Genomic DNA, 24,478 nt, shown 5'->3' on the forward strand with positions numbered 1-24,478 from the left:
CTGATTCAAAACACAAACAGGTGGAAAAGGTTACATTGTTAAATAAACTGGACAGTGAAACTTTAGCAAATCAACTGTGCAAAACTTTTGACAAGGTATGACAATACACACATAGAAGTGCAGTGTGAAGCAGCTTAAATTATTTGCAGGCAGGAAAATAAATGTCACACACAAGGGAGCACAAATTTAAACTGAAAGGGGATGGTTGCAGAACAGATGAGCAGAAATTCGCCTTTGGCCAGAAAGTAATTGATTACTGGATTAAACTTCCAGTAATTAATTTAACATTGTGGAAGTGAGTACAGTAAGACCCCCGTATTTACAGGGGATACGTTCCAAGACCTACCGTGGATGGCTGAAACCGCGGATATAAGCGAACACCTACTGACCCCATATATAATGTGATTTTCTTGTACATACATACACATGATAAAGTTAATTGATAAATTAAACACACAGTAACACATTACCAACATTAAATACGGTAATAAAAAAAGTATAGCACACTCGATTTACCGGGATTAGATTAACTGGGACATTTCAAGACTCCAAATAAAAAAAAATCAACCAGAAATCATAAAATTCAAGTAATAACTAGAACAGGTATAAACAGATATTTTGCAAGTCATAAATAAGCGACAAGAACCAGCGTTATAAGTTGTCATTGGGAGATTAGTTACCTATTATCATGCAACTCCAGCTGTCTTCACAACTACTGCTCAAAACAAAAAAAAAAAAAGGAAAAAAAAGAGACCAAATGTTTAGTTTGATTTAGTGCGTCGCATCAATTGTTGTGTTCCGTTGCATTGCAAAAGGACAAATTTTGTTTTGTTATTCATGTCAGGGATGTCAGAATTTTTTTTTTTTTTATAGTAACTATATATATATATATATTTTTTTTTTTTGTTTAGAAAACCCCAAAATGATGGGCAAATGTAAGAGTTGTGCTTTCAAATTAAACAAAAACTTGAAACTATTCAAAAGTTTGAAAACGGTGCATCCATTAAATCAAGAACTATTATTATGCTGGTGACATTGTAAAAAATAAAGGGAAGAATCGTACTGGACACACGAGTAGTACGTGTTAAGTTTTTCATTTTTTTTCCCATGGTTAACTGCTGGTAACTGAACCAGCAGATACCGAATCAGTGGATACGGAGGCACAACTGTATTTGGAAAAAATTTGGACTGAGCAGATTACTAGAAGGGATTGGCAAATAAAGTGGATAACTGTTTCTCCCTCTCTCTTGGCTAACATTGTATGTGCTTGCTTTTTCAAAGAGCAAGCTCACAACCAGGAGATAAGTGCAAGAGTCTCCTGTGTTAGAGTCAAGCCATCACTGTGTTCTATGATTGGTTTGCTGGATGAAAAATAAAAATGAAGCTTCCAGAAGGAAACCACACAACCCTCTTCCAAGACAAACCAACTGTGCTCTGTTTTCTTTTCTTTTTAACCCAGGCCTATAAATTTGTATTAATGCTGACAAATTTGCCATCTCTCATGGCTACGGCTCTTTTGCAACTTTTATTTTCATATTTTGTGAGTTTTTACATATTTTTTAATATTTGGAAGTGCATCTACACTGGCAGACAAAAAACTGTATCACCTTAAAAAAAAGTAACATTTGTAGTGAAATGTATAAGATATTGTTTGATTATAGTCATTTTGTTTGTCGCAAAGCAAAGGTATTGTATCAGATAACACTTCTATTGAATCAGACAGTAACTGCAATGTACTGCATTAGTCTTTTCTATAAATACTGCATTGGAAGGGTATACACGCTCATTAGTATCCTGTTTTTCAGAGGTGTAAGCATGGTTCCATATGTTCAGTTGACACTAAGGAAAAAAAGTAGCTGTTGCACAGTACCAGGAAGGGCGTGCTATCGCTGATAAAATAGGCTGGGATACCGTTGGCCACCAGCCAACAGTATCCCAGGTGCTGAAATTAAAGCATGAAACCAGCGATGTGAAGACCTGGATCAGGCCGTAAGAGAGTGACTATGCCTTCCCAAGATCAATATCTGAAATGGCAATGCCTTCGTAATCACCATGCTACTGCTCCTGATCTAAAACTGGACTTTGAGATGGCCTCTGGTGTTGAAACAAGTGCACGAACTATCAAAAGATGCCTTTCGGAATGTGGTCTGCATGCCTATCGGCCCAAAAAGCCTTTGTTGACCCAACAAATGAGGAAAAAGCGACTTGCTTGGGCTAAAACGCATGTTTCGTGGACAAAAGAGCAATGGGACACCTATCTTTTCTGACGAATCGAAATTCAACCTGCATGGCTCAGATGGGAAGCGATATGTCAGAAGATGAAAATCGGAGGCATACCATCCTGACTGCATAATACTGACTGTAAAGTTCCCCAGCAGTCAGATGGTCTGGGAATGCATAACAAGCAAAGGGGTGGGGTGAATTAAGTTTATTAACGGAATGGTGAATGCAGAAACCTACACCGCTATCTTGGAGGAGTGCCTGAAACCCATTATTAGGGATCACTACACAGACGTCCAAAACTGTATTTTTCAAAAGGACTCAGTACCTTGCCACACAGCAAAATTAGTAAGTTTTATGCTATTTAGATTTAATAATGAGTTTGTCTTCTTGTCTCACAAGGCTTAAAATATACTTACACCAATGTTTTCCCTCGTTTTTCTCCCTTAAGGTGCAGTCATACCTCAGAAATGCTGGCATTACAGTGTTAGACTGGCCTGGCAACAGTCCAGATTTGAACCCTGCTGAAAATTGCTGGTACATAATGTCGTCGAAAATTGCTCAGAAGACGCCAACAAGTAAGATTCAGCTGCAGGAGAGCACTGTAGGGGTGAGGTACCACAAAATTGAGCAACCGTATATCTAGCAGTTGATTAACTCTATGCCAGATCATTGCAAGGCTGTAATTGCAGCTCGAGGAGGAAAACAAAATATTGAGGACTTATTTTGCTGATTTACAATACATAATACTATTACGTTAACTTGTCATTTCAGTTTGTACACAAATGCAATAAAATGTATATTTTGTTTCATGAATCATGATTGCCATTTGCATGATTTCTCATATTTCCATTAATTACGCATTTTACTCTATGGGAAGATATTTATGTCAGTTAGGTATATCAGGTGGAGTCTTTATTGGATTTCATTCACAGAGATATATATCCCATCTAAGAAATGCATTTCGAACATTTCTACAACCCACAATGCAGTGCAAAAAATTATTTGCAAAATTTACAAGTGATGCAGTTTTTTTGTCTATCACTGTAGATATCATTACCTGCTACAAATCTTGATTTATTCAATTCAGAAATGCTGATTTGATAAATATATCCCCTGCTGCCAAATATATACTATCAATTAAATATGTTGGGCAAGTGAAAATTATATTTGTAAACTCGAGAAAGCCCACAAAGTGGCAAATTCAAATATAAGGAATCATAAAAGTTTGAACTGACACTACTGAAGAAACACTTTTTACCTTACCTTATATAGGGTGTTTAAAAAATGATGGTAAATATTTTCAGGGTGAAATCAACACTTAAAAATGAGCAAACACATCTCAATTAACATGTGTCTGCAAATCAGCTGTTTCTGAGTTGAACAGCATTTTTGGTTACTGTGGATTACTTGAGAGGTGACTACATTAACTTAAAAGTATTCACATGATTGGTGCCGTTGCTTCGTGATACGAGGAATGAAAAATGTGAGTCTCCTTTTTTTCTTTTTTTTTATTATTACCAACAGTTTTACAATTTCGATATATCATTTCAAAATATTACCTTACATGCATCTCTTAGAGCAAATGTTTGAAATGTTGCCCATTCATCAGAATGCAGAAATGCAGTCTTCTCATCACCAAAGGTTGTATTCTTTCAAAATTCCCTGGGATGTCCATGATTTGCTGACAGCCATGTTGCATTGGCAGGCATTGAATACACCAGAGCCTTCAAATACTCCAGATACAAAAATTAATGGGATTTAGGTCAACTGACCTGGGAGGCCAGGCCACAGATCCACCTCATCTTATTCATCGTGCACCATTATGCACAAACCAGACTGTTTGATGCTGCTGAAGAGGAATGTTCTCTGAAAGCTCTGGTAGATCATCTTACAAGAGATAGAGGTATGAAGCTCCTGCAAGTCTCTTAGGAAGAATATGTGGTCCTATCAGATGTTCTCCTAGGATACTTACCCACATATTGAATGTGGTAGGGGTGGAGCAACTGTTGGTGGAAAATCCACCAGCTATAGTTAATATGCTCTGCTAAGGCAATCCTTGTGCTTGTACTTGGATTTTTTTGTACTCTCTGCAGCACTCTTTCTCCAGTTCTGTAGTACTAACTAATCTTGGCCTCCCCTCACTCCTGTGTAACAAAAAGCATCTATGCTCTTTAAAGCACTAAAAAAGAAAAAAAAAAAAAAACCTAAATTATTATATTAGGATCACCTGGAAAGTCACTTTCAACTACCCATGTGTATTGTGTCTGTCAATTGCATGTATTCTCTGGCTGATTCACCTGCTTTGCTGGACAAAAAATCCCAGTTTTACCAGGATAAAACCATGCTATCTACACCCGACGTGGCTATGGAGTGAAAAAAGCCTATAAAAGTTTCTTGCATCATTGACAGGATTCAAACCCAGGCCTTTTCCACCTGGTGTGAGGTGGATGGTGATGATACCACTGTGCTATCCACGCAGACCTCTTTAAGGCACTGTGTGTGTGTGTGTGTGTGTGTGTATACTGTGTCGGGGTGGTTCCCAGGCATATGCCCATCTCCACCTAATTCTTTAAATAAAACAGATAACTGTAAAGTGGGCCTGAAACATAGCTAAGAAAGTGAATATTCAAAACAAGAGCATTTTTAGATATAAATTACACTAATTATATCTAAAGAAAAATAGTCAAATTTTGTATAGGAAAGGTTAAACTTGTATTAAAGAAATGTTTATGAACTTAGTATGTTGTTTATGTCAGGTCACTCTGCCATCAGGAAACAGCTGATATCTTCAGCTGTAGGCTGATGCCCGACCCTGGGCATGTGGAGCCGGACCTGTCTCTACTATTGTATACTGAAGTGCAAGGCACTAACCTGCACCCAACAGAGGAAGTGCAATACTGTTGGGTGCCAACATCCCTGGTCTCAGGCCGCCCAAACCCGAGAACCAAGGAAAAAAAAAAAAAAAACCACCGTAGTGGTACATGTTCAGGAGCCACAGACCGGACAAATAGCTTCCCAGACTGAAGCACCCGAACCCAGATGCAATCATGCATGATTCACATATGCTGCCAACTCTAGATCTGAAAAGTTCCTTATGATTGTTCTTCTGGCAAACACAGCGGCAGCAAATCTCTGCAGAGCCCGGAAGCTAGATGCATCTTGTAAAAGGATCTCCACGTTATCCTCAGTGCCTCTTTAAGGCACTGAGGGATCCTAGAAAAAGTACGGCTGTCTGAGCGTTTTTGATTGGGAAAAGTCTCATGGTACAAATGCATGGCCTCCAATGCATCGCCATTAGCTTTACCATACATGAAATGCACGTCCGCATTGGTGTAAACACCATCCATATTTAAACACAAACTACAATAACCGTCATAACAGAAAGCACAACCACGGAGGCAATTCATATGCAGTGAATGTGAAATGCTGGCAACAGACCTTGTACTATTGGTTCCTTCGCTCTGCAAGAGGAAGAAAGGGATCACAGTCAGGGGTAGACTGGCCATAAGACTTACAGGGGAAATCCCAGTGGGCTGGAGGACTGAGGCCAGTGTGATTTTCAATATTACACTCTGAGCTCCGATACATTGTTTGTTTTCCCTGGTAAGAATTTTTGACCAGTCCGCCTCTGGTCACAGTACCACGTGATGTGTGACAGTAGCATTGGGTGCATTACCCCTGCACATCTATCTTCCATGTGTACCTGTTCTCCCTTGTTTTTGTTCGAAATTGCATCCATCTCCATTTAAACTGAGAACCACATGTTCATGCACTTTTTCACCCAATTCAAAAAATTTACCGTGCAAAATGAACACTTTTGCATAAGCAATGTTTAAAATGCTGTTTATCTTAGCAACAGCTGATTTGCTCTCCTACGTTTTCTCAGAATTTTTTGCTTCTGAGAAAAAAAAATGATGGCAAAAATATTTGCCATCATTTTTTTAACGCCCTGTATAGTTAGAACTGGTATTTTTTATTATACATTTTTACATATTTTTACTAGTATTTGTCTTTACATAACCAACGGCTTTATCCCTAAACTATATCGTAATCTAAATTACTCCACACCATCAATCATCCCTCATATTGTGGATTTATACTTCGCAACTAGGTTGTCATCACTGCAACATCAGGGTACCTGCCTACCCACTGATGAAGAGCCAATAAGCTCTAAGATGGTGCTGTATGGGTGATGGCATCCACTGAGAAGAAGTAACAAAAGTCTCCTATGGTGAAGTGTTACTTATTCGAGGTAGTGCAATATCACGGCAACTCGTGAAAGTATTCCCAATATGAGATAGACTTAATGATGCCAATTTATAACTCCTTAATTAAGTAGTTGGCTATGTACTTAAATGATGCAATTGCACTAACTTGTACATACAGTATATATCTATATAATATCAGTGTGGATACACCATAGACAACTCTTAAGAAACTACGATGGTAGTTCTTGTAGTAGATATTATTTGCTCTGTTTCTCATATTGTGCTCTTCCTTCACGAGTTGCCATGATATTGCGCTGCCTCAACTAAGTAATGCTTCACTAACAGAGAAGACTATTGTTACTTATTCTCAGTGAGTGCCACCACTCAGACGGCAACGTTTCAAATATGGTATGGGAAAAAGATCTCTGTTATCCTCATACTATTCCTATTAGACTTAGGAAAGCAAAAAAGATGTAGGAAGGTGATAGTAGGAGAGGTAGAGGAAGGAATGCCATAGACGGAAGAAATCGACAGTTACTCCTTCGACTCAAAGTGATTCTTGCACTACTTCTATTGAAATGCAATTGAGCAGCAGCCTGGAAAGCAAGGCAATGGGAATGTCCAGGACTGCTGGGAGTCATAGTGGAACAAGTAAATACATGGGCTGTGTTAGACTAACTAAGAGTAGAAACAGGTGCATGTTTACTTGCATGTACACCAATGCTGGAAGTATAGTTAATAAATTCGATGAGCTTGAAGTGCTAGTCAGGACATCAAAGGCAGATATTGTTGGGATATCAGAGACATGGTGTCACACAGACATAAGCAGTGCAGAACTGGAATTTGGGGAGTACAATGTGTACAGAAAGGATAGATACGACAGAAAAGGAGGAAGGGTTATGCTGTTAGTTAAGAAGCAAAATCTAAAGAAGTGCATTCAATTGATGTGGGTGGACAATGCAATGTTGAGTCTGTTTGGTGTGACATAAGCACTGGGAAAGGAAAAATGAGAATAGGTGTGTGTTATAGGCCTAATGAATCTAATGAGCAATTGTGCAGAGAAATAGAGTGGGCCAGTAAATTAGAGTGTCTTATAATGGGGGATATTAATTTCCCAGATATTGACTGATATTTGTGGATTGGTCACTCACACATTAGCAAAGCTTTTGTGGATTTATTGGATGATTGTTTTCTACAGCAGCATGTTCAGGAGGCAACTAGAGGGAGTAATACTCTGGATCTAATTATCAGTAGTGAATCTTCATGCATCAAGAATTTGCAGGTAAAGGAACCACCAGGTGGTAGTGATCACAGTGTGCTGAAGTGGGACTTACTCAAAGAGGTAACTACCATCAAGGGTAAAGGGAAGGGTTTTTGCTTTCGAAAAGGTGACTATGGTGGTCTGAGAAAGTATTTAAATTCTATATGGTGGAACCAACTGATGATGTTACCAACAGCAAATTCGAAATGGGAAGCATTCAAAGAATTAATCTTGGAAGCTACTAGACTTTTCATACCAACAAAGAAATATTGTTCAAGATTTAAGCCTAAATGGATGTCATTTAGCCCTAATATTAGGCCTAAATGGATGAACTAATTAGACATGTGACAGAGAATAAAAATGCATGGGATACATTTAAATTAACATGTGACACAGAAGCCTATGATGGATATAAGCTGGTCTGTAACTAAGTTACAAAGGAGGTTAGGCAGACGAAAGCAGATTACGAGAAATCTTTGGCAAAGGATGCAAAGAAAAACAGCAAGGAGTTCTTTACTTGTGTAAACTCTAGAAGGAAGGGGATGAATCCGATTGGTCCACTTGATATTGATGGTTCAACTGTTGATGATCCTGCTCAGGTAGCTAACAAACTAAGTGAATATTTTGCACTGACATTCACACATGAGGAGTTATTCAGGGAGGGGAATGCCAGAGGTGTATTCAACTTTGACAGTAAGCTACATAATCTTGTAATAACTGAGAGTAAATTGGAGGAGAAATTGTTGAAGATAAACACAAGAAAGGCACCTGAGGTGGATGGAATCTATCCAGTTATATTAAAGGAGGGGGCAAAGGAAGTAAGCAAACCCTTTGCCATAATTATGAGAGCTTCTCTGGACTCAGAGGAGGTACTCATGGACTGGAGATGTGCAAATGTGACTTCAATCCACAAAGGAGGATCAAAGGGGGGGGAACAGGTAATTACAGACCTGTTAGTTTAACTTCTGTTCCAGGGAAATTAATAGAGGCACAGGTTAAAGAAGCATTGCAGGATCATCTAGACTTCAGTTATAGCTTGGACGCAGCATGGGTTGTTAAGGAGAAATCTTGTCTGACTAATGTGATTGGATACTATGATGTAGTCACAAAGGAACTGGATGCAAGAATAACTTTGATATCATATATTTGGATCTTAGAAAAGCCTTTGATACTGTTGCACATGGAAGACTGCTGCAAAAATTGGAGAGTGTGGCATTGGAGGCAAATTGCTGCTATGGATAAAGGGATGGTTGAGTGGGAGAAGACAGAGAGTGGTAATCAATGGACATTGCTCTTCGTGGACTAATGTTATTAGTGGAGTTGGGTCCATTATTGTTTTCTGTATTTATAAATGATATTGATGATTGTATATCAGGCTTAATGTTAAAGTTTGAAGATGATACAAAGGTTGGCAGGGTTGTTAATGACTGTACACTGCTGCAACAGGATCTAGAAAAGTTGAGCAGATGGGCTGAGAGGTGGCAAATGAAGTTTAACATTGACAAATGTAACGTACTACATATGGGAAGAGTAATCTCAGAGTAACATATCAACTCTGTGGTCCCACACTGACAGTGGTAGAGAATGAAAAGGACCTGGGGGTAATTGTGCAGGCAGATATGACGTTTTTTGAGCAGTGCAGACGGTCTGCAAGAGTAGCTGATGGTGTCTTATCAATGATATACGGGAATTTTTCTAGCAGGGATAAGGAGGTGATTATCCCTATGTATAAGGCAAATGGTCAGGCCACACCTTGAGTACTGTATACCGGTCTGGAGGCCTCATTTTAAGAAGGATGTAAGGTGCTGGAACGAGTACAGAGAAGGGCAACAAGATTAGTGAATGGAACAAAGGGTTGCTCTTACAAAGAAAGGCTTAAGTTTTGCAAATTACAGTGTCTGGAGACTAGGCACCTGTGAGGTGATCTGATTGAGGTGTATAAATGCTTGAATGGTTTTAGCATGCTCAATGTGGATGGGAATCTTCCTCTCACTCAGAATAATCGCCTGAGAGGGCATAAATTCAAATTGAGGAAAGACGGTTGCAGGACAGATGCATGGAAGTTTGCCTTTAGCCAGCGGGTGATTGATTGGTGGAACAAACTTCCATCTGTCATTGTAGAAGTTGATAGCTTAAATAGATTCAAGGTAGAACTTGACAAAACATTTAGAGCGAGTGGATGGATAAAATAAGGGTTTTTTTTTTTTTTTTTGGCTGATGCTATATAAGCTTGCTTTCTTGCATCATGTGCCTTTGCTAATGCTAACTCACAAGCTTATAAATCCCTCAAATAGGAAATGCTTCCCCAGTAGAGAAGACTGTTGTTACCTATTCTCGGAAACTGTGAATATCAGGCTCCTCCTGGTGACTGTTTCAAAGCTATTGGCCTATCATCGGTGGGTGGGCAGGTACCCTGGTATTGCAGACATGACAACCCAGTTGTGAAGATGATCACACAATATGAGAGATGCCAAAAGGTTTATACGACAATATTTAAAAATAACTAAATGCACATGGCATAATACGTTAAGAGTTTAATATCTATATAATATTGGTGTAGATAGGTTCCTAAGTTATCTTCACCGATATTATATAGAAATTAAACTCTTTACTCTTAACGTATTATGCCTTGTGCATTTAATTATTTTTAAATATTGCGTATAAACCTTTTGCATCTCTCATTTGGCGTGATTATCTTCACAACTGGGTCGTCATGTCTGCAATACCAGGGTACCTGCCCATCCATCGATGACAGGCCAATAGCTTTGAAACGGTGCTGTCTCAGTGGTGGTATTCACTGAGAATAAGTAACAATAGTCTTCTCTATTAGTGAAGCATTACTTATTCGAGGTAGTGCAATATCATGGCAACTGGTTGTGAAGGAAGAGCACAATACGAGAAACAGAGCAAATAATGCCTACTAGAATTACCATCGTAGTTTCTTAAGAGTTGTCTAGGGTTTATCTACACCGATATTATATGGATATTAAACTCTTAACGTATTATGCCTTGTACATTTAATTATTTTTAAATACAGTGTATATATATATATATACATATATAATTTTGGTACCCATTTGAGAAATTTTAGTCTGTGCCTCTGGGAATTTCACTTTCCTTGTTGCATTCAAAGTATTACAATACACAACTATCAGATAATTCGTAGTTTGGAAAATAATTATTCATGCAATTGATGAGAAGGAAACAACGTTTTCGAAGCTCGTTGAACGCAAGGCTAAATATACGTTACTGTTTGGGTCTGACGTCATTATGGGTATAGAAGCAAAACATAATGCAAATACACAATATATTTCGACATTACTTTGGAACGCTTGCATAACGAAAAGGATTAAAGTTTAATATAAAAAAAAATGAACACTGAAATATTGCACAAGAATTGTAAAATGCAATACAGTACCACATGCCATTGACAGAACGACACACAGTAAAACATCTGGTAATAATAGCAGAATGCCCAACCATTTTGAAGCAGTAACAGCTCTCGTAGCGATTATCGCTTGAGGGTAGAAAAATATTCCCCAAGCGGCAGAATACTAAAACATAAATTATACTACATTGAAAAAAAAAAAAAAAAGTTTCGAATGGTTCTTATGATCATTGTTAATAGCCATATGGTGCAAGGAAGCTGAGGCTTATGCTGCACCAGGGGAAAAAAAAAAATTCCCGAGTTACCCAGAGAGAGAGAGAGTCAAAAGTAGAAGGGAATGACCAAGAAAGAGAAAAATAGCATTAGCATTAGCATTAGCATTAGTAGAGGCATTTGATGCAAGAATGCAAGCTTTTGCAGCATCAGCCAAAAAAAAAAAAAAAAAAAAAACACTTCCACTTCACCCCTCTGTTCGTTCGAAATACCTGTCCAGCTGAGACTTAAACTTATTTAGGCTATCAACTTCCACGACAAGGGATGGAAGTCTGTTCCACCAACCAACCCCCTGCTGGCTAAAGGCAAATTTCTGCACGTCTATCCTACATCTGTCTTTACTCGATTTGAATTTATGCCCTCTCAGGTGCTTATTCTGAGCGAGAGGAAGAATCCCATCCGCATTGAGCATGCTCAAACCATTCAAGGCTTTGTACACTTCTATCAGATTACCTTGCTGGTGCCTAGTATCCAGACACTGTAATTCGCAAAACTTAAGCCTTTCTTCGTAAGAGCACCCCTTTGTTCCATTCACTAATCTTGTTGCCCTTCTCCGTACTCGTTCCAGCAGCTCTACATCCTTCTTGAAATGAGGCCTCCAGACCTGTATACAGTACTCTAGATGTGGATTGACCATTGCCTTATACAAGGGAATAATCACCTCCTTATCCCTGCTAGAAAAATTCCTATATATCATTGACAATACACCATGAGCTACTCTTGCAGCCCGTCTGCACTGCTCAGAGAACTTCATATCTGCCTGCACAACCACCCCCAGATCCCTTTCATTCTCTACCACTCTCAGTGTAGTACCACAGAGTTGATACGTTGCTCTGGGGTTGCTGTTTCCCATGTGTAGTACTTTACATTTGTCAATGTTAAACTTCATTTGCCACCTCTCGGCCCATCTGCTCAACCTTTCCAAATCCTGTTGCAGCAGCATAGTGTCAGTAGTGTCCTTGACATCCCTGCCAACCTTTGTTTCGTCTGCAAACTTGGACATTAAGCTTGATATACCATCATCAATATCATTTATAAATACAGAAAACAATAATTGACCCAACACTGAGCCCTGAGGGACTCCACTAATAACATTAGTCCACGATGAGCAGTGTCCATTGATTACCACTCTCCATCTTATCCCCCTCAACCACCCCTTTATCTATAGCAGCAATTTGCCTCCAATGTCACACTGCTCCAATTTGTGTAGCAGTCTTCCATGTGCAACAGTATCAAAGGCCTTTCTAAGATCCAAGTATATAATATCAAAGCTATTCCCTGCATCCAGTTCTTTTGTGACTGCGTCATAGTACCCAATCAAATTGGTCAGGCAAGACTTTCCCTTAACAAAACCATGCTGTGTCCGAGCTATAACTGAAGTCTTGTCTAAATGATCCTGCAGTGCTTCTTTAACCAGTGCCTCCATTAATTTTCCTGGAACAGAAGTTAAGCTCACAGGTCTATAATTACTTGTGTCAGCCTTTGATCCTCCTTTGTGAATTGGGGTCACATTTGCACATTTCCAGTCTATGGGTACCTCCCCTGAGTCCAAGGAAGCTCTCATAATTATGGCTAAGGGTTTGCTTACTTCCTTTGCTGTCTCCTTTAATATAACTGGATAGATCCCATCCACCCGGGGTGCCTTTCTTGTGTTTATCTTCAACAGTTTCTCCTCCACTTTACTCCCAGTTATTTCAAGATTCTGTAGCTTACTGCTAGAGTTGAATACACCTCTGGCATTCCCCTTGCTGAATAACTCCTCATGTGTGAATGTCGATGCAAAATATTCATTTAGTTTTTCAGCTACCTGAGCAGGATCATCAACAGTTGACCCATCAATATCAAGTGGACCAATCTGATTCATCCCCTTCCTTCTAGAGTTTACATAAGTAAAGAACTCTTGGCTGTTTTTCCTTGCATCCCTTTCCAAGGATTTCTCGTAATCTGCCTTCGCCTGCCTAACCTCCTTTGTAACTTGGTTGCATATCAACTTGTATCTATCATAGGCTTCTGTGTCATGTGTTAATTTGTAAGTATCCCATGCATTTTTCTTCTCTGCCATATGCCTCATTAGTTCATCTGACATCCATTTTGGCCTAAACCTTGAACAATATTTCTTAGTTGGTATGTAAAGCCTAGTAGCTTCCAAGATAAGTTCTTTGAATGCTTCCCATTTTGAATTTGCTGTTGGTAACATTCAGTTGGTCCCACTGTACAGAATTTAAATACTGTCTCAGTCCATCATAGTCGCCTTTACGGAAGCAATAACCCTTCCCTTTACCCCTAATGGTAGTTACCTCTTTGAGTAAATCCCACTTCAGCACACTGTGATCACTGCCACCTAGTGGTTCATTTATCTGCAGATTCTTAATGCATGAAAAATCATTGCTGATAATCAAATCAACAGTATTACTCCGTCTAGTTGCCTCCCGAACATGCTGATGTAGAAAACAATCATCCAATAAATCCACAAAAAGCCCTGCTAGTGTGTGAGTGACCAGCCCCCAAATTCCAGTCAATATCTGGGAAATCTCCCATTATAAGACTCTCTGATTTACTGGCCCACTCTATTTGCCTGTACAGTTTCTTATTATACTCATCAGATTCATTAGGCCTATAGCACACTCCTCTTCTCAATTTTGATCTCCCAATGCTTATGTGACACCAAACTGACTCAACACTGCACTGTCCAGCGATGTCGACTGGCTTCACTTCCTTGGTTTTTATGTGTTTCTTAACTAATAGCATAACCCCTCCCCCCTTCCTATCCTGTCTATCCTTTCTGTAGACGTTGTACTCCCCAAATTGCAGTTCTGCATCCCTTATATCTGTGTGACACCACGTCTGTGAAAACCCAACAATATCTGCCTTTGATGTTTTGAGCAATACCTCAAATTCATCAAATTTATTTACTAAACTCCTAGCATTGGTGTACACGCAAGTATACCTGCAGCTGTTTCTATTCTTAGCTACCCTAACACAACCCATGTGTTTACTTGTACCGCAATGACTCCCAGCAGTCTCTGAAATATCATGCATCTTGTTTTTCAGGCTTCTGCTCATTCTAATAGAAGCCGTGCAAAAATCTCTGTCACCTCTGCCAGTGGCTACTGTCAATCTATTGGTCATTGTTTCCCCCCCAAGCTAGCAGTTTTCCGATCCACCTAACACTGCCTCGATAGCATCAGCAAACATTCTTGCACCCTTCCTATTTAAGTGTATCCCATCCCTGTAGAAGCAATCTCTCCTGTTAACAAGTACAGTCCAGGCTGAAAAAAATTCTACCCCTTGAGCCCTGCACAATCTTTATAGGGCCGAATTGATCTTCAAGGCTCTCATCATATACTCCCTCCTATCATGTCTGGGCAGAATTGCAGACACTTTCAAATTCAACCCTAATTCTCGGCTTTTGTTCAACAAAAGCCGAGAATTAGGGGTTTTTTTGTTCAACAAAAGCATCATTTTGTTCAAAATGATGATATCCAGCTCAGGACCCTGGGTGTGCCAAGCCCATACTCACCAGATGTGAGCCCCCGGGGTTATTGCAGGAAATGTTTGTACAAGGACTACAAAGGGAATATTTGGGTTGACTGAGCGGAGTCCGGAGTTTCCCACATTAGCCGCTTCATGTCTTCTTTAATATACACTTAAGTTAGTTATAAACCAGTTATACAAATATATTAACAAAAATCAAATATATTAACTAACTTAAGTGTATATTAAACTATGGACCCCAGTACTCCAGGCCCATTCGTTACTACTCATGTCTTCTTGTTTATAAGACTCCTTTCTTCTTTCTAACCGGCTAAGTTGCCGGTTAGAAAGAAGAAAGGAGTGCGTGCCAGCTTCTACTACCATCTGGCTCAGTGTCCCTGAGAGATTCAGGGGCACTCAATTTAGGGGTAAATAAGGAAGAGTGATAGAAAGTGGGCAAATCCAGATGTCCTCTTAGGTAACTAACTAACTAAAAACTATTATATTTAGGCGACCCGAATAATTAAATTCATCTGCCGTGCTGTGTCTTATGTCTGTTAATTGCGTGTTCTATGGTCGATTTGTCTGTTTGCTGGACGAAAAACTCAGTTTCTGGGATAAAACCTTGCTATCTACGACTGAGACCGACTAACTCAGCCACGGAGTGAAAAAAGCCCATTAAAGTTCCTCGCGTCAACGACAGGATTCGAACCCGGGCCTTTTCCACCCGGTGTGGGGGTAGACGGTGACGATACCACGGTACTACCCGCGCAGACTGGTCCTCTTAGATAGGTAGTAGACGTCACAGTGCCTTTTAAATAGATGACTGGACCCAGGGTGTCCCAGCAGAACGTCACCCAAATCGTTGCCACTGGCTTGTTTTCGTCCCACGATGCATCCAGGCGGCATCACTTCCCCAGGAAAACGACGCACACGTACCGGCTGTCCACATAGTGCAGCAGGAAACGCGATTCATTGGACTAGACGACCTTCTTCCAATTACTTAAGATCCAGTTTCGATGCTCGCATGCACATTGTAGGCGCTGTCGCCTGTAAACCGTGGTTGGCATGGGCACTCGGAGCGACAGACCGCTCCGAGTGCCCATGCTTATCTTACCTTATCTTAACTGTCCATGCTTATCTTATCTTTTTCTTATCCCTGCTAGAAAAGTTCCTGTATATCGTTGAGAAGACACCATGAGCTACTCTTGCAGATCGCCTGCACTGCTCAGAAAACTTCATATCTGCCTGCACAATTACCCACAGGTCCTTTTCATTCTCTACCACTGTTAGTGTGGTACCACAGAGTTGATACGTTACTCTGAGATTACTGCTTCCCATATGTAGTACTTTACATTTATCAATGTAAAACTTCATTTGCCACCTCTCAGCCCATCTGCTCAACTTTTCTAGATCTTGTTGCAGCAGTGTAGTGTCATTAACAACCCTGCCAACCTTTGTATCGTCTGCAAACTTGGACATTAAGCTTGACATACCATCATCAATATCATTTATAAATACAGAAAACAATAATGGACCCAACATTGAACCCTGAGGGACACCACTAATAACATTAATCCAAAAAGAGCAGTGTCAATTGATTACCACTCTCTGTCTTCTCCCACTCAACCATCCCTTTATCCATATCAGCAATTTGCCTCCAATGCCACAGTATCAAAGGCTTTTCTAAGATCCAAATATATGATATCAAATTATTCTTTGCATCCAGTTCCTTTGTGACTACACCATAGTATTCAATCAAATTAGTCAGACAAGACTTCCCCTTAACAAACCCGTGCTGTGTCCGAGCTATAACTAAAGTCTTGTCTAGATGATCATGGAATGCTTCTTTAACCAGTGACTCCATTAATTTCCCTGGAACAGAAGTTAAACTAGCAGGTCTGTAATTACCTGTGTCTCCCTTTTAACCTCCTTTGTGGATTGGGGTCACATTTGCACGGCTCCAGACCATGGGTACCTCCCCTGAGTCCAGAGAAGCTCTCATAATTATGGCTAAGAGTTTTCTTACTTCCTTTGCTGCCTCCTTTAATATAACTGGATAGATTCCATCCACCCCAGGTGCCTTTCTTGTGTTTATCTTCAACAATTTCTCCTCCACTTTACTCTCAGTTATTACAAGATTATCTAGCTTACTGCCAGAGTAAATATCTTTGTTGAAGTTAGTGATGGGTTACATGATTGCCTGATTCAATAATACCCACAACAGCGACAATGCTAGGGGTTTAACATTAAATAACTTATACAGGAAAAATTACTTAAAACATATATTAGGACATAAAACGTATAATTACATATTTTACATATAAAATTAATATTAACATGTGAAATGAAGACACATGAAAAGCGATGAAAAGAGGATGGCAGTCACTCGGTTGAAGACGAAAGCTGGTCCCTGATGATTCGTCTTCTGTACGATTTGTCCTCTATGAACTTTTTTGTAGTCCACATCCATCTCCTGGACATTGTGGAGCATTTCCATGGGCAGGAATCTATCCTCTATTCTGAGCCTCCACGCCACAGACTGCAGAGAGGGGAGGGCTCTTAAGGGTTTGCGGAGCGCAAATATCCGTTTGGAGACTTTTCTGTAATTTAGAAGTTGGGTGATATCTGAAGTATGTATGAGTGGTGGCAGTTTATGCTTGAAGAGGATCCACCGAAGAAGCCAGTACTCGTCAGATGCAATGGTTTTTAGCGTGGTTTTCGTTACGGACGCCCAGATTTCTGACCCGTAGGTGATGGCTGGCTGCAGAAACCGGTATATGTATTGGAGCGTGTACTCAGGCTCTGTGAGTTGAATACACCTCTGGCATTCCCCTCCCTGAATAACTCCTCATGTGTGAATGTCGATGCAAAATATTCATTTAGTTTGTTAGCTACCTGAGCAGGATCATCAACAGTTGAACCATCGATATCAAGTGGACCAATCAGATTCATCCCCTTCCTTCTAGAATTTACATTAGTAAAGAACTCTTTGCTGTTTTTCTTTGCATCCTTTGCCAAAGATTTCTCGTAATCTGCCTTCGCCTGCCTAACCTCCTTTGTAACTTGTTTACAGACCAGCTTATATCTATCATAGGCTTCTGTGTCGCCTGATAATTTATATGTATCCGATGCATTTTTCTTCTCTGTTACATGTCTAATTAATCCACCTGACATCCATTTACGCCTAAATCTTGAACAATATTTCTTTGTTGGTATGAAAAGCCTAGTAGCTTCCAAGATTAATTCTTTGAATGCTTCCCATTTTGGATTTGCTGTTGGTAACATCATCAGTTGGTTCCACCAAATAGAATTTAAATACTGTCTCAGACCTTTACGAAAGCAAAAACCCTTCCCTTTACCCTTGATGGTAATTACCTCTTTGAGTAAATCCCACTTCAGCACACTGTGATCACTGCCACCTAGTGGTTCCTTTATCTGCAGATTCTTGATGCATAAAGAATCACTACTGATAATCAGATCAAGAGTATTACTCCCTCTAGTTGCCTCCAGAACATGCTGCTGTAGAAAACAATCATCCAATAAATCCACAAAAGCCTTGCTAGTGTGTGAGTGACCAACCCACAAATTCCAGTCAATATCCGGGAAATTAAAATACCCCATTATAAGACAATTTCATTTACTGGCCCACTCTATTTCTCTGCACAAATGCTCATTATATTCATCAGATTCATTAGGCCTATAACACACACCTATTCTCATTTTTCCTTTCCCAGTGCTTATGTCACACCAAACAGACTCAGCATTGCACTGTCCACCCACATCAACTGGATGCATTTCCTTAGATTTTATGTCTTTCTTAACTAACAGCATAACCCCTCCTCCCTTCCTGTCTTGTCTATCCTTTCTGTACACATTGTACTCCCCAAATTCCAGTTCTGCACTGCTTATGTCTGTGTGACACCATGTCTCTGATATCCCAACAATATCTGCCTTTGATGTCTTGACTAGCACTTCAAGCTCATCGAATTTATTAACTATACTCCCAGCATTGGTGTACATGCAAGTAGACATGCACCTGTTTCTACTCTTAGCCCTAACACAGCCCATGTATTTACTTGTTCCACTATGACTCCCAGCAGTCCTGGAAATTCCCATTGCCTTGCTTTTCAGGCTGCTGCTCAATTGCATTTCAATAGAAGTAGTGCAAGAATCACTTTTACCTCTGCCTGCGGCTACTGTTAATCTATTAGTCCGTGTATCCCCCCAAGCTAGCAGTTTTCCGACCCACCTAGCTCTGCTTCGATAGCATCAGCAAATATTCGTGCACCCTTTCTATTTAAGTGTATCCCATCCCTGTGGAAGTAGTGTCTCCTGTTAACAAGCACAGACCAGGCTGAGAAAAATTCTATCCAATATCTTCAGGGCAGAATTGATCGACAAGGCTCTCATCATATACTCCCTCCTATCGTGTCTGGGCAGATTTGCAGACACTTTCAAATTCAACCCTAACTCACGGTTTTTTTCAGCATTGTCTTGTACTTGTTAAGTAATTCTACCGGTCTCCTACTCTTAATATCATTAGTGCCAACGTGTACAATAATATCATCCTTTGTGCCCTTAAAGGATGATATCTGCCCTAAACGTCATCAACCTTTGCCCCTGGCAAACATACCCTGGTCCTGTTCCATCTATCCTTTTGCAAAATATGTTTCCCGTTTCACTGACAATAGAGTTACCTACAACAACTAGTTCCTTTGGGACCAGCGCATTCTGCCTTGGGGGTTGCCGCTGTGTTGCGTGATGGTTAAGGGCAAGCTCTGGCATTGATGTGGGCAGCTGAGAGATTGACGGATTGATGGACTAGGAATATAAAGCAACTCTAAAAAATAAATTAATATGCCAATTTAAGTCAATAAAAAAGCAAATACTTCTCTATTTGCTGGAGCCGTAAAAACTTCGCCTGTTCACATGTACTCTCGCATCCACTCTCTTATCAAACATAATATCCACAGTATACGGTATATAGATAGCCTATGTGATATGCATGGGGGGAAAAATAATAATTGCTGGATTTCTATTGGTCGAATTTTAATGAAATTTAGGACCGCTTAACAAATCTTTCTAAAAGAGCCAAATATAAAATTTCATGAAAAATCCATATACTAGGAATCGAGTTATTACATGCGGATGGATTTACAAAGAAATAAATAATAAATAATAATTCATATGGGAGGGTTTAATAAATCTTCCTAAAAGACCCAAATATACCATTTTATAAAAATCTATCCACTGTCAGTTGGTTTATTACATGTGGACGGACAGAAAGACGGACGGAGGGCCACGGTAAAGACAATTAGACGATAGGCGCTTTATGCATATATTCTATTACGCCTAATAATGCGATATTTAGCCTATTGATACTTGTTCCTACACACTACTTAAAGAGGTTCGAGTAGTATTTATTACCAAGATCGAGATGCAAAGAAAGGCCTGTGACAAAATAAGTTCGAATTTTACAATTCAAAATGTTCTTGTTTTGCATCGCCACGACCACCATTTAATATATTTGGGGCATTCATACACGCTCTTCAAAAACGCAATTTGAAGCGGGATGTAGAAGTGAGAATACTATGCTTAAATGTGTATACATTTCACTGGTGAAACCAAAAAGCATGTCAGTCGTTTTGATAAATATGTAAAGATCAGAGGTGGTTGCATTTAAAAAGTTTCTTTATACGAGTTTCTTCGATAAAACATTTGTAAGCTCGCCGTAGACTTCTAGATAAGAGTCAGTAAACAAGATCCGCACCCTTCTGATGGACAGTTTTTTGGTAATTTCTGTTTATTTCGTCAAAGCTATACTTACCAGGCTTAGAACAGTCTATATTGAAAATACATATATGCACATCTCAGAAACAGATTTGAGTTTCATTTTTCAAGAGCTCTGAGAAACCGGAACAATAACTTGCTCACCTTGAACTAGCAGGAAACTGAACACTGATGACCGAAATTTACACTTTAGCAGAGAAAATGTTTTCTTAAATATGACGAACATGAGCAGATTAGTAAGATCGCCCTTGTTACTTTCATACGAGAGAGAGAGAGAGAGAGAGAGAGAGAGAGAGAGAGAGAGAGAATCTTTCTTGTTTAGGAAACAGTTGTTACAACTCAGATAAAGTACCATACATCTCAAGCATTTCTTTGCTAACTTATGGACAGGAAGAAACCCCATACCTTTTCATATCCCCAACGTGACCCATAAAGTCTGTACAGTAGCTGTACTTTTGCTGCAGGTAAGTAGTTGTAGTTATAATCAAAAACAGTCGATGTCCGTATGAGCAAGTAGTTGGTTGAGACCTTGACGATTAGCATCACAACTTGCCAGCAGCCTTGTATCAGATTCCTCGTGAGTGGAAAGTTCAAGCAGTAACATATTAACGGGTTGGTTGGCTGTCATCACGCTCATGCCATTAGTGGCATCTACAGCGTTGTTTGTAAAGCAGCACTATTATTTGAAAAGGGGACGATACGTCGTTTATCAAAGTAAAAAATTTAACTAATGAGAGGGTACTCTTATATCACGTGTTAATGAATTACGATAAGTTAAATTACTGAAATTTTATAATTAGGCCAATTGGTCACCTCAATACCTAAATTTAAAACAGTATTGGCGACACTTCGAGACTATACTAAATCTCGTTTTCCATAAACCTAAAATAAAATAACATTGAGGTGCACCAGATAAGAATTAATGAATCAGGTATCTCCCAATCTAAAAATCTAAAAACGAAATCTGCCAATAAACTTTATGGTAAATCAGACACAGGAAAACGAATTTCAACCAAAAAAATTCCTGAAATTACATAAAGAGAAAATCTTGCAGTTCAAGGAAAGGAATTAAAGAATAATCTACACCAAATAGCCAATTTATTAAGCCAGGGCCGGTGCTAGGGGTATGCAGATGAGGTACTTGCCATAGGCGCTCCCTAAAATAGGCGCTGCTAGATGAGCTACTGCATATACCGTATATGCGTGTTAAGATACAATATGAATCGGGCGCCGTTACAAGGTTTCGCTCCAGGTGCTACAAACGCTAGCGCCAGCCCTACTAATAGCGAATAGACGCCCCTTTAGCCCTCAGAACAGCCTGGATACATAGTGGAACAGACTCAATGAAGTGTTGAAAGCGTGCTACAGGGATACTGGTCCACGTTGACTCCATTACCTTCCACAGTTTTTGCAAATTGGATGGCTTCTGATGTCTACTTGGAACAGCTCGTTCCATAAATAATGCAGACTGACTGATCATCCTGTGAGTAATATGGGACTCTTCCAATATAACTCGAATTGAAGGAAAGAATGTTGCTTGTGGCTAGCATTCTAAAAGCAACAAGTTACCGTAACTTCCGTCTAGTAATATCCATACTCTTATCACAAGAAATTCTTGGATGATCTAATCGGTATGCATAAAGCTTTGCATAGGAAGCTAACTTCAACCCTGTGACAGTGAACTGTTTTCAGATGTTTTACAAAAATGATCGACTACTTCTTCAAACAGTACGTTTGTCACTTATTAGAAATGTGCCTATTCGTTCCACTTCAAGAAAATAAGGAAACAATTACATATTGAAAAAAAAAAAAAAAAAAAAACATGATAAATAAAGAATACGATTTTATTTACCAGAATAAATGAGTATGTGTCTAAAATTTGTAGAAAATGACTGCTGATGACTAATAGCTGTAATTTCTTACGTATGTTTACAAAATTATGTACACAGCTGTCATATTTTTACCATTCTTCAGCGCACAAATATATGTGGGCTGACGAATAGTAGAAATATGATACCTTAATACATGTCATTAAGGTATCTTTCATAATATGAAACAGTCATATCACTTGCTCTGAGCTATGCGATTAGTTTTCAGGCCTACAAATTAAAAGATTAATTAATTTTCTCATCTATCGTATATTCCGGCATATGCTCTTTTTTGTACAATTTGCAATGTGACATTTCACTACATTGCACAGTAAACTGTAAAGAAAGCGTTAAACATTTACAGTACTTCACTAGGGAGAGTACTAGTATAGTTGTGACCAGCCTCCTCGTGTCGTGAACCGGTACTCGGAAGCAGCCTTCCTGGTGATCGCTGCCCCTTGGTAGCAAAGTGGCCAGAAACCACTGAAACACACACACACCCTAATTCCTGGCCATTTTACGGAGTTTTGTACTAAGGCTGAGTTGAACATACAGTAATAGGGGACAACCCTACATAAGACACAATGAGCCATAATGAGCCAAAACATTATGACCAGCCCTGTCTCCACGACTGGACGCATCCCACAGCACCTATAAGTGATATCACTGACTGGTGAAGCACATACAGTTACGGCACGGTAGTGTCTCTCAGTTCGTCAGTACGATGCCCGTGCAATGGAGAAAGGGAAGGACCTGAAGGACTTTGAACAGGGAATGATTGGCGGCGCTAGGAAGGCGGGATCCAGCATCTCAACAACAGCGGCATTGTCGGCCGTTCGAAGCCCGTCGTAGTGAAGGTGTGGTGGGAATGGTCCAAAGAAGGACACACGACCACCCAGCGTGTCGGAACGGGGAAACCATCACTAGTTGATAGTCAAGGCAGGTGGCTAGGACAACAGCGGCATTGTCGGCCGTTCGAAGCCCGTCGTAGTGAAGGTGTGGTGGGAATGGTCCAAAGAAGGACACACGACCACCCAGCGTGTCGGAACGGGGAAACCATCACTAGTTGATAGTCAAGGCAGGTGGCTAGGACAACAGACGGCTCATGATCTCTCAATTAACGGCAGACTACAACCAGGGTGCACAGAGAAACGTTTCCGAGCAACCATCCAGCGGACGCTCTTGACGATAAGCCTACGGAGTAGGCGGCCTGTTTATGTGCCCATGTTGCCGAACAGTCATTGACACCATTCCTGGACCAGTCCAACTGTGCAGTGTGTGTATTCTCACATTTACGGCTGGACGAAAACAGGCCGGCGGCGGTGGTATAATGGTTTCGGGGATGTTTTCATGGACATCACTGGGTCCCCTCACTCCCACTGAACACACTCTCACCACCAGATCATACTCGACTGGTCACGGGGTCTTTAAAGCCAAACTGACAGCGCTGGGAATTGGGGAGGATCCGAGCTGCGCGTGTGGGGGGAGCTTGAGTGCTGGGAGTATATTATGTACGATTGCACCCATTATGAGGACCTCAGGTGCAGACTGATCACCGAAATACACTACCTCTCCAAGAATCTGGAATCACATCTATTGGACTCACTAGAGGAATATAGGGAGCTAAAGGAATATGTCCAAAAACTATTTGCTAGGCGTAAAACACTGATAGCCATCTACAGAAGAAACAAATTAAAAAAAAAAAAAAAAAAAAGAGACACAGAACACGCGTGGAGAGGACTTAAGAAGAACCTCCCTCAGGAATCTGCTCACTACTAATCACCTAAAACCAGCGAACACAAGAATAACCCCATGGGGATGCGTATCTTCCCATGATGAAGAGAACCACAGCCATTGATAACAGACTAACAATGGACCTGACCAGTGTTCATAGCTGAGGAGGACAAATCTGGATACTAAAGGCTACCGATGACAGAGAAGACCGACGAAGATATAGAAACTCCAAGTTGCTGCCTTGATGGAGCCATAT

The 24,478-nt window shown here is 40.1% G+C and overlaps 1 protein-coding gene across 1 annotated transcript in view; it reads right to left on the reverse strand.

The window, feature by feature from the left end:
• The window catches only part of LOC150083504 (transcription factor A, mitochondrial-like), a 75,461-nt gene extending 64,258 nt beyond the window's left edge, over positions 1–11,203 (reverse strand). The window contains exon 1 of the mRNA XM_090377322.1: positions 11,111–11,203. Within this exon, the coding sequence (XP_090233448.1) occupies positions 11,111–11,175 (65 nt within the window). The 5' untranslated portion in view covers positions 11,176–11,203. The remainder of the gene's footprint in view (positions 1–11,110) is intronic.
• Positions 11,204–24,478: the final 13,275 nt, after the last annotated feature.

This window comes from Mastigoproctus giganteus, chromosome 7, assembly GCF_048544385.1.
Source record: "Mastigoproctus giganteus isolate SK-2022 chromosome 7, ASM4854438v1, whole genome shotgun sequence".
Lineage (NCBI taxonomy): Eukaryota > Metazoa > Arthropoda > Arachnida > Uropygi > Thelyphonidae > Mastigoproctus > Mastigoproctus giganteus.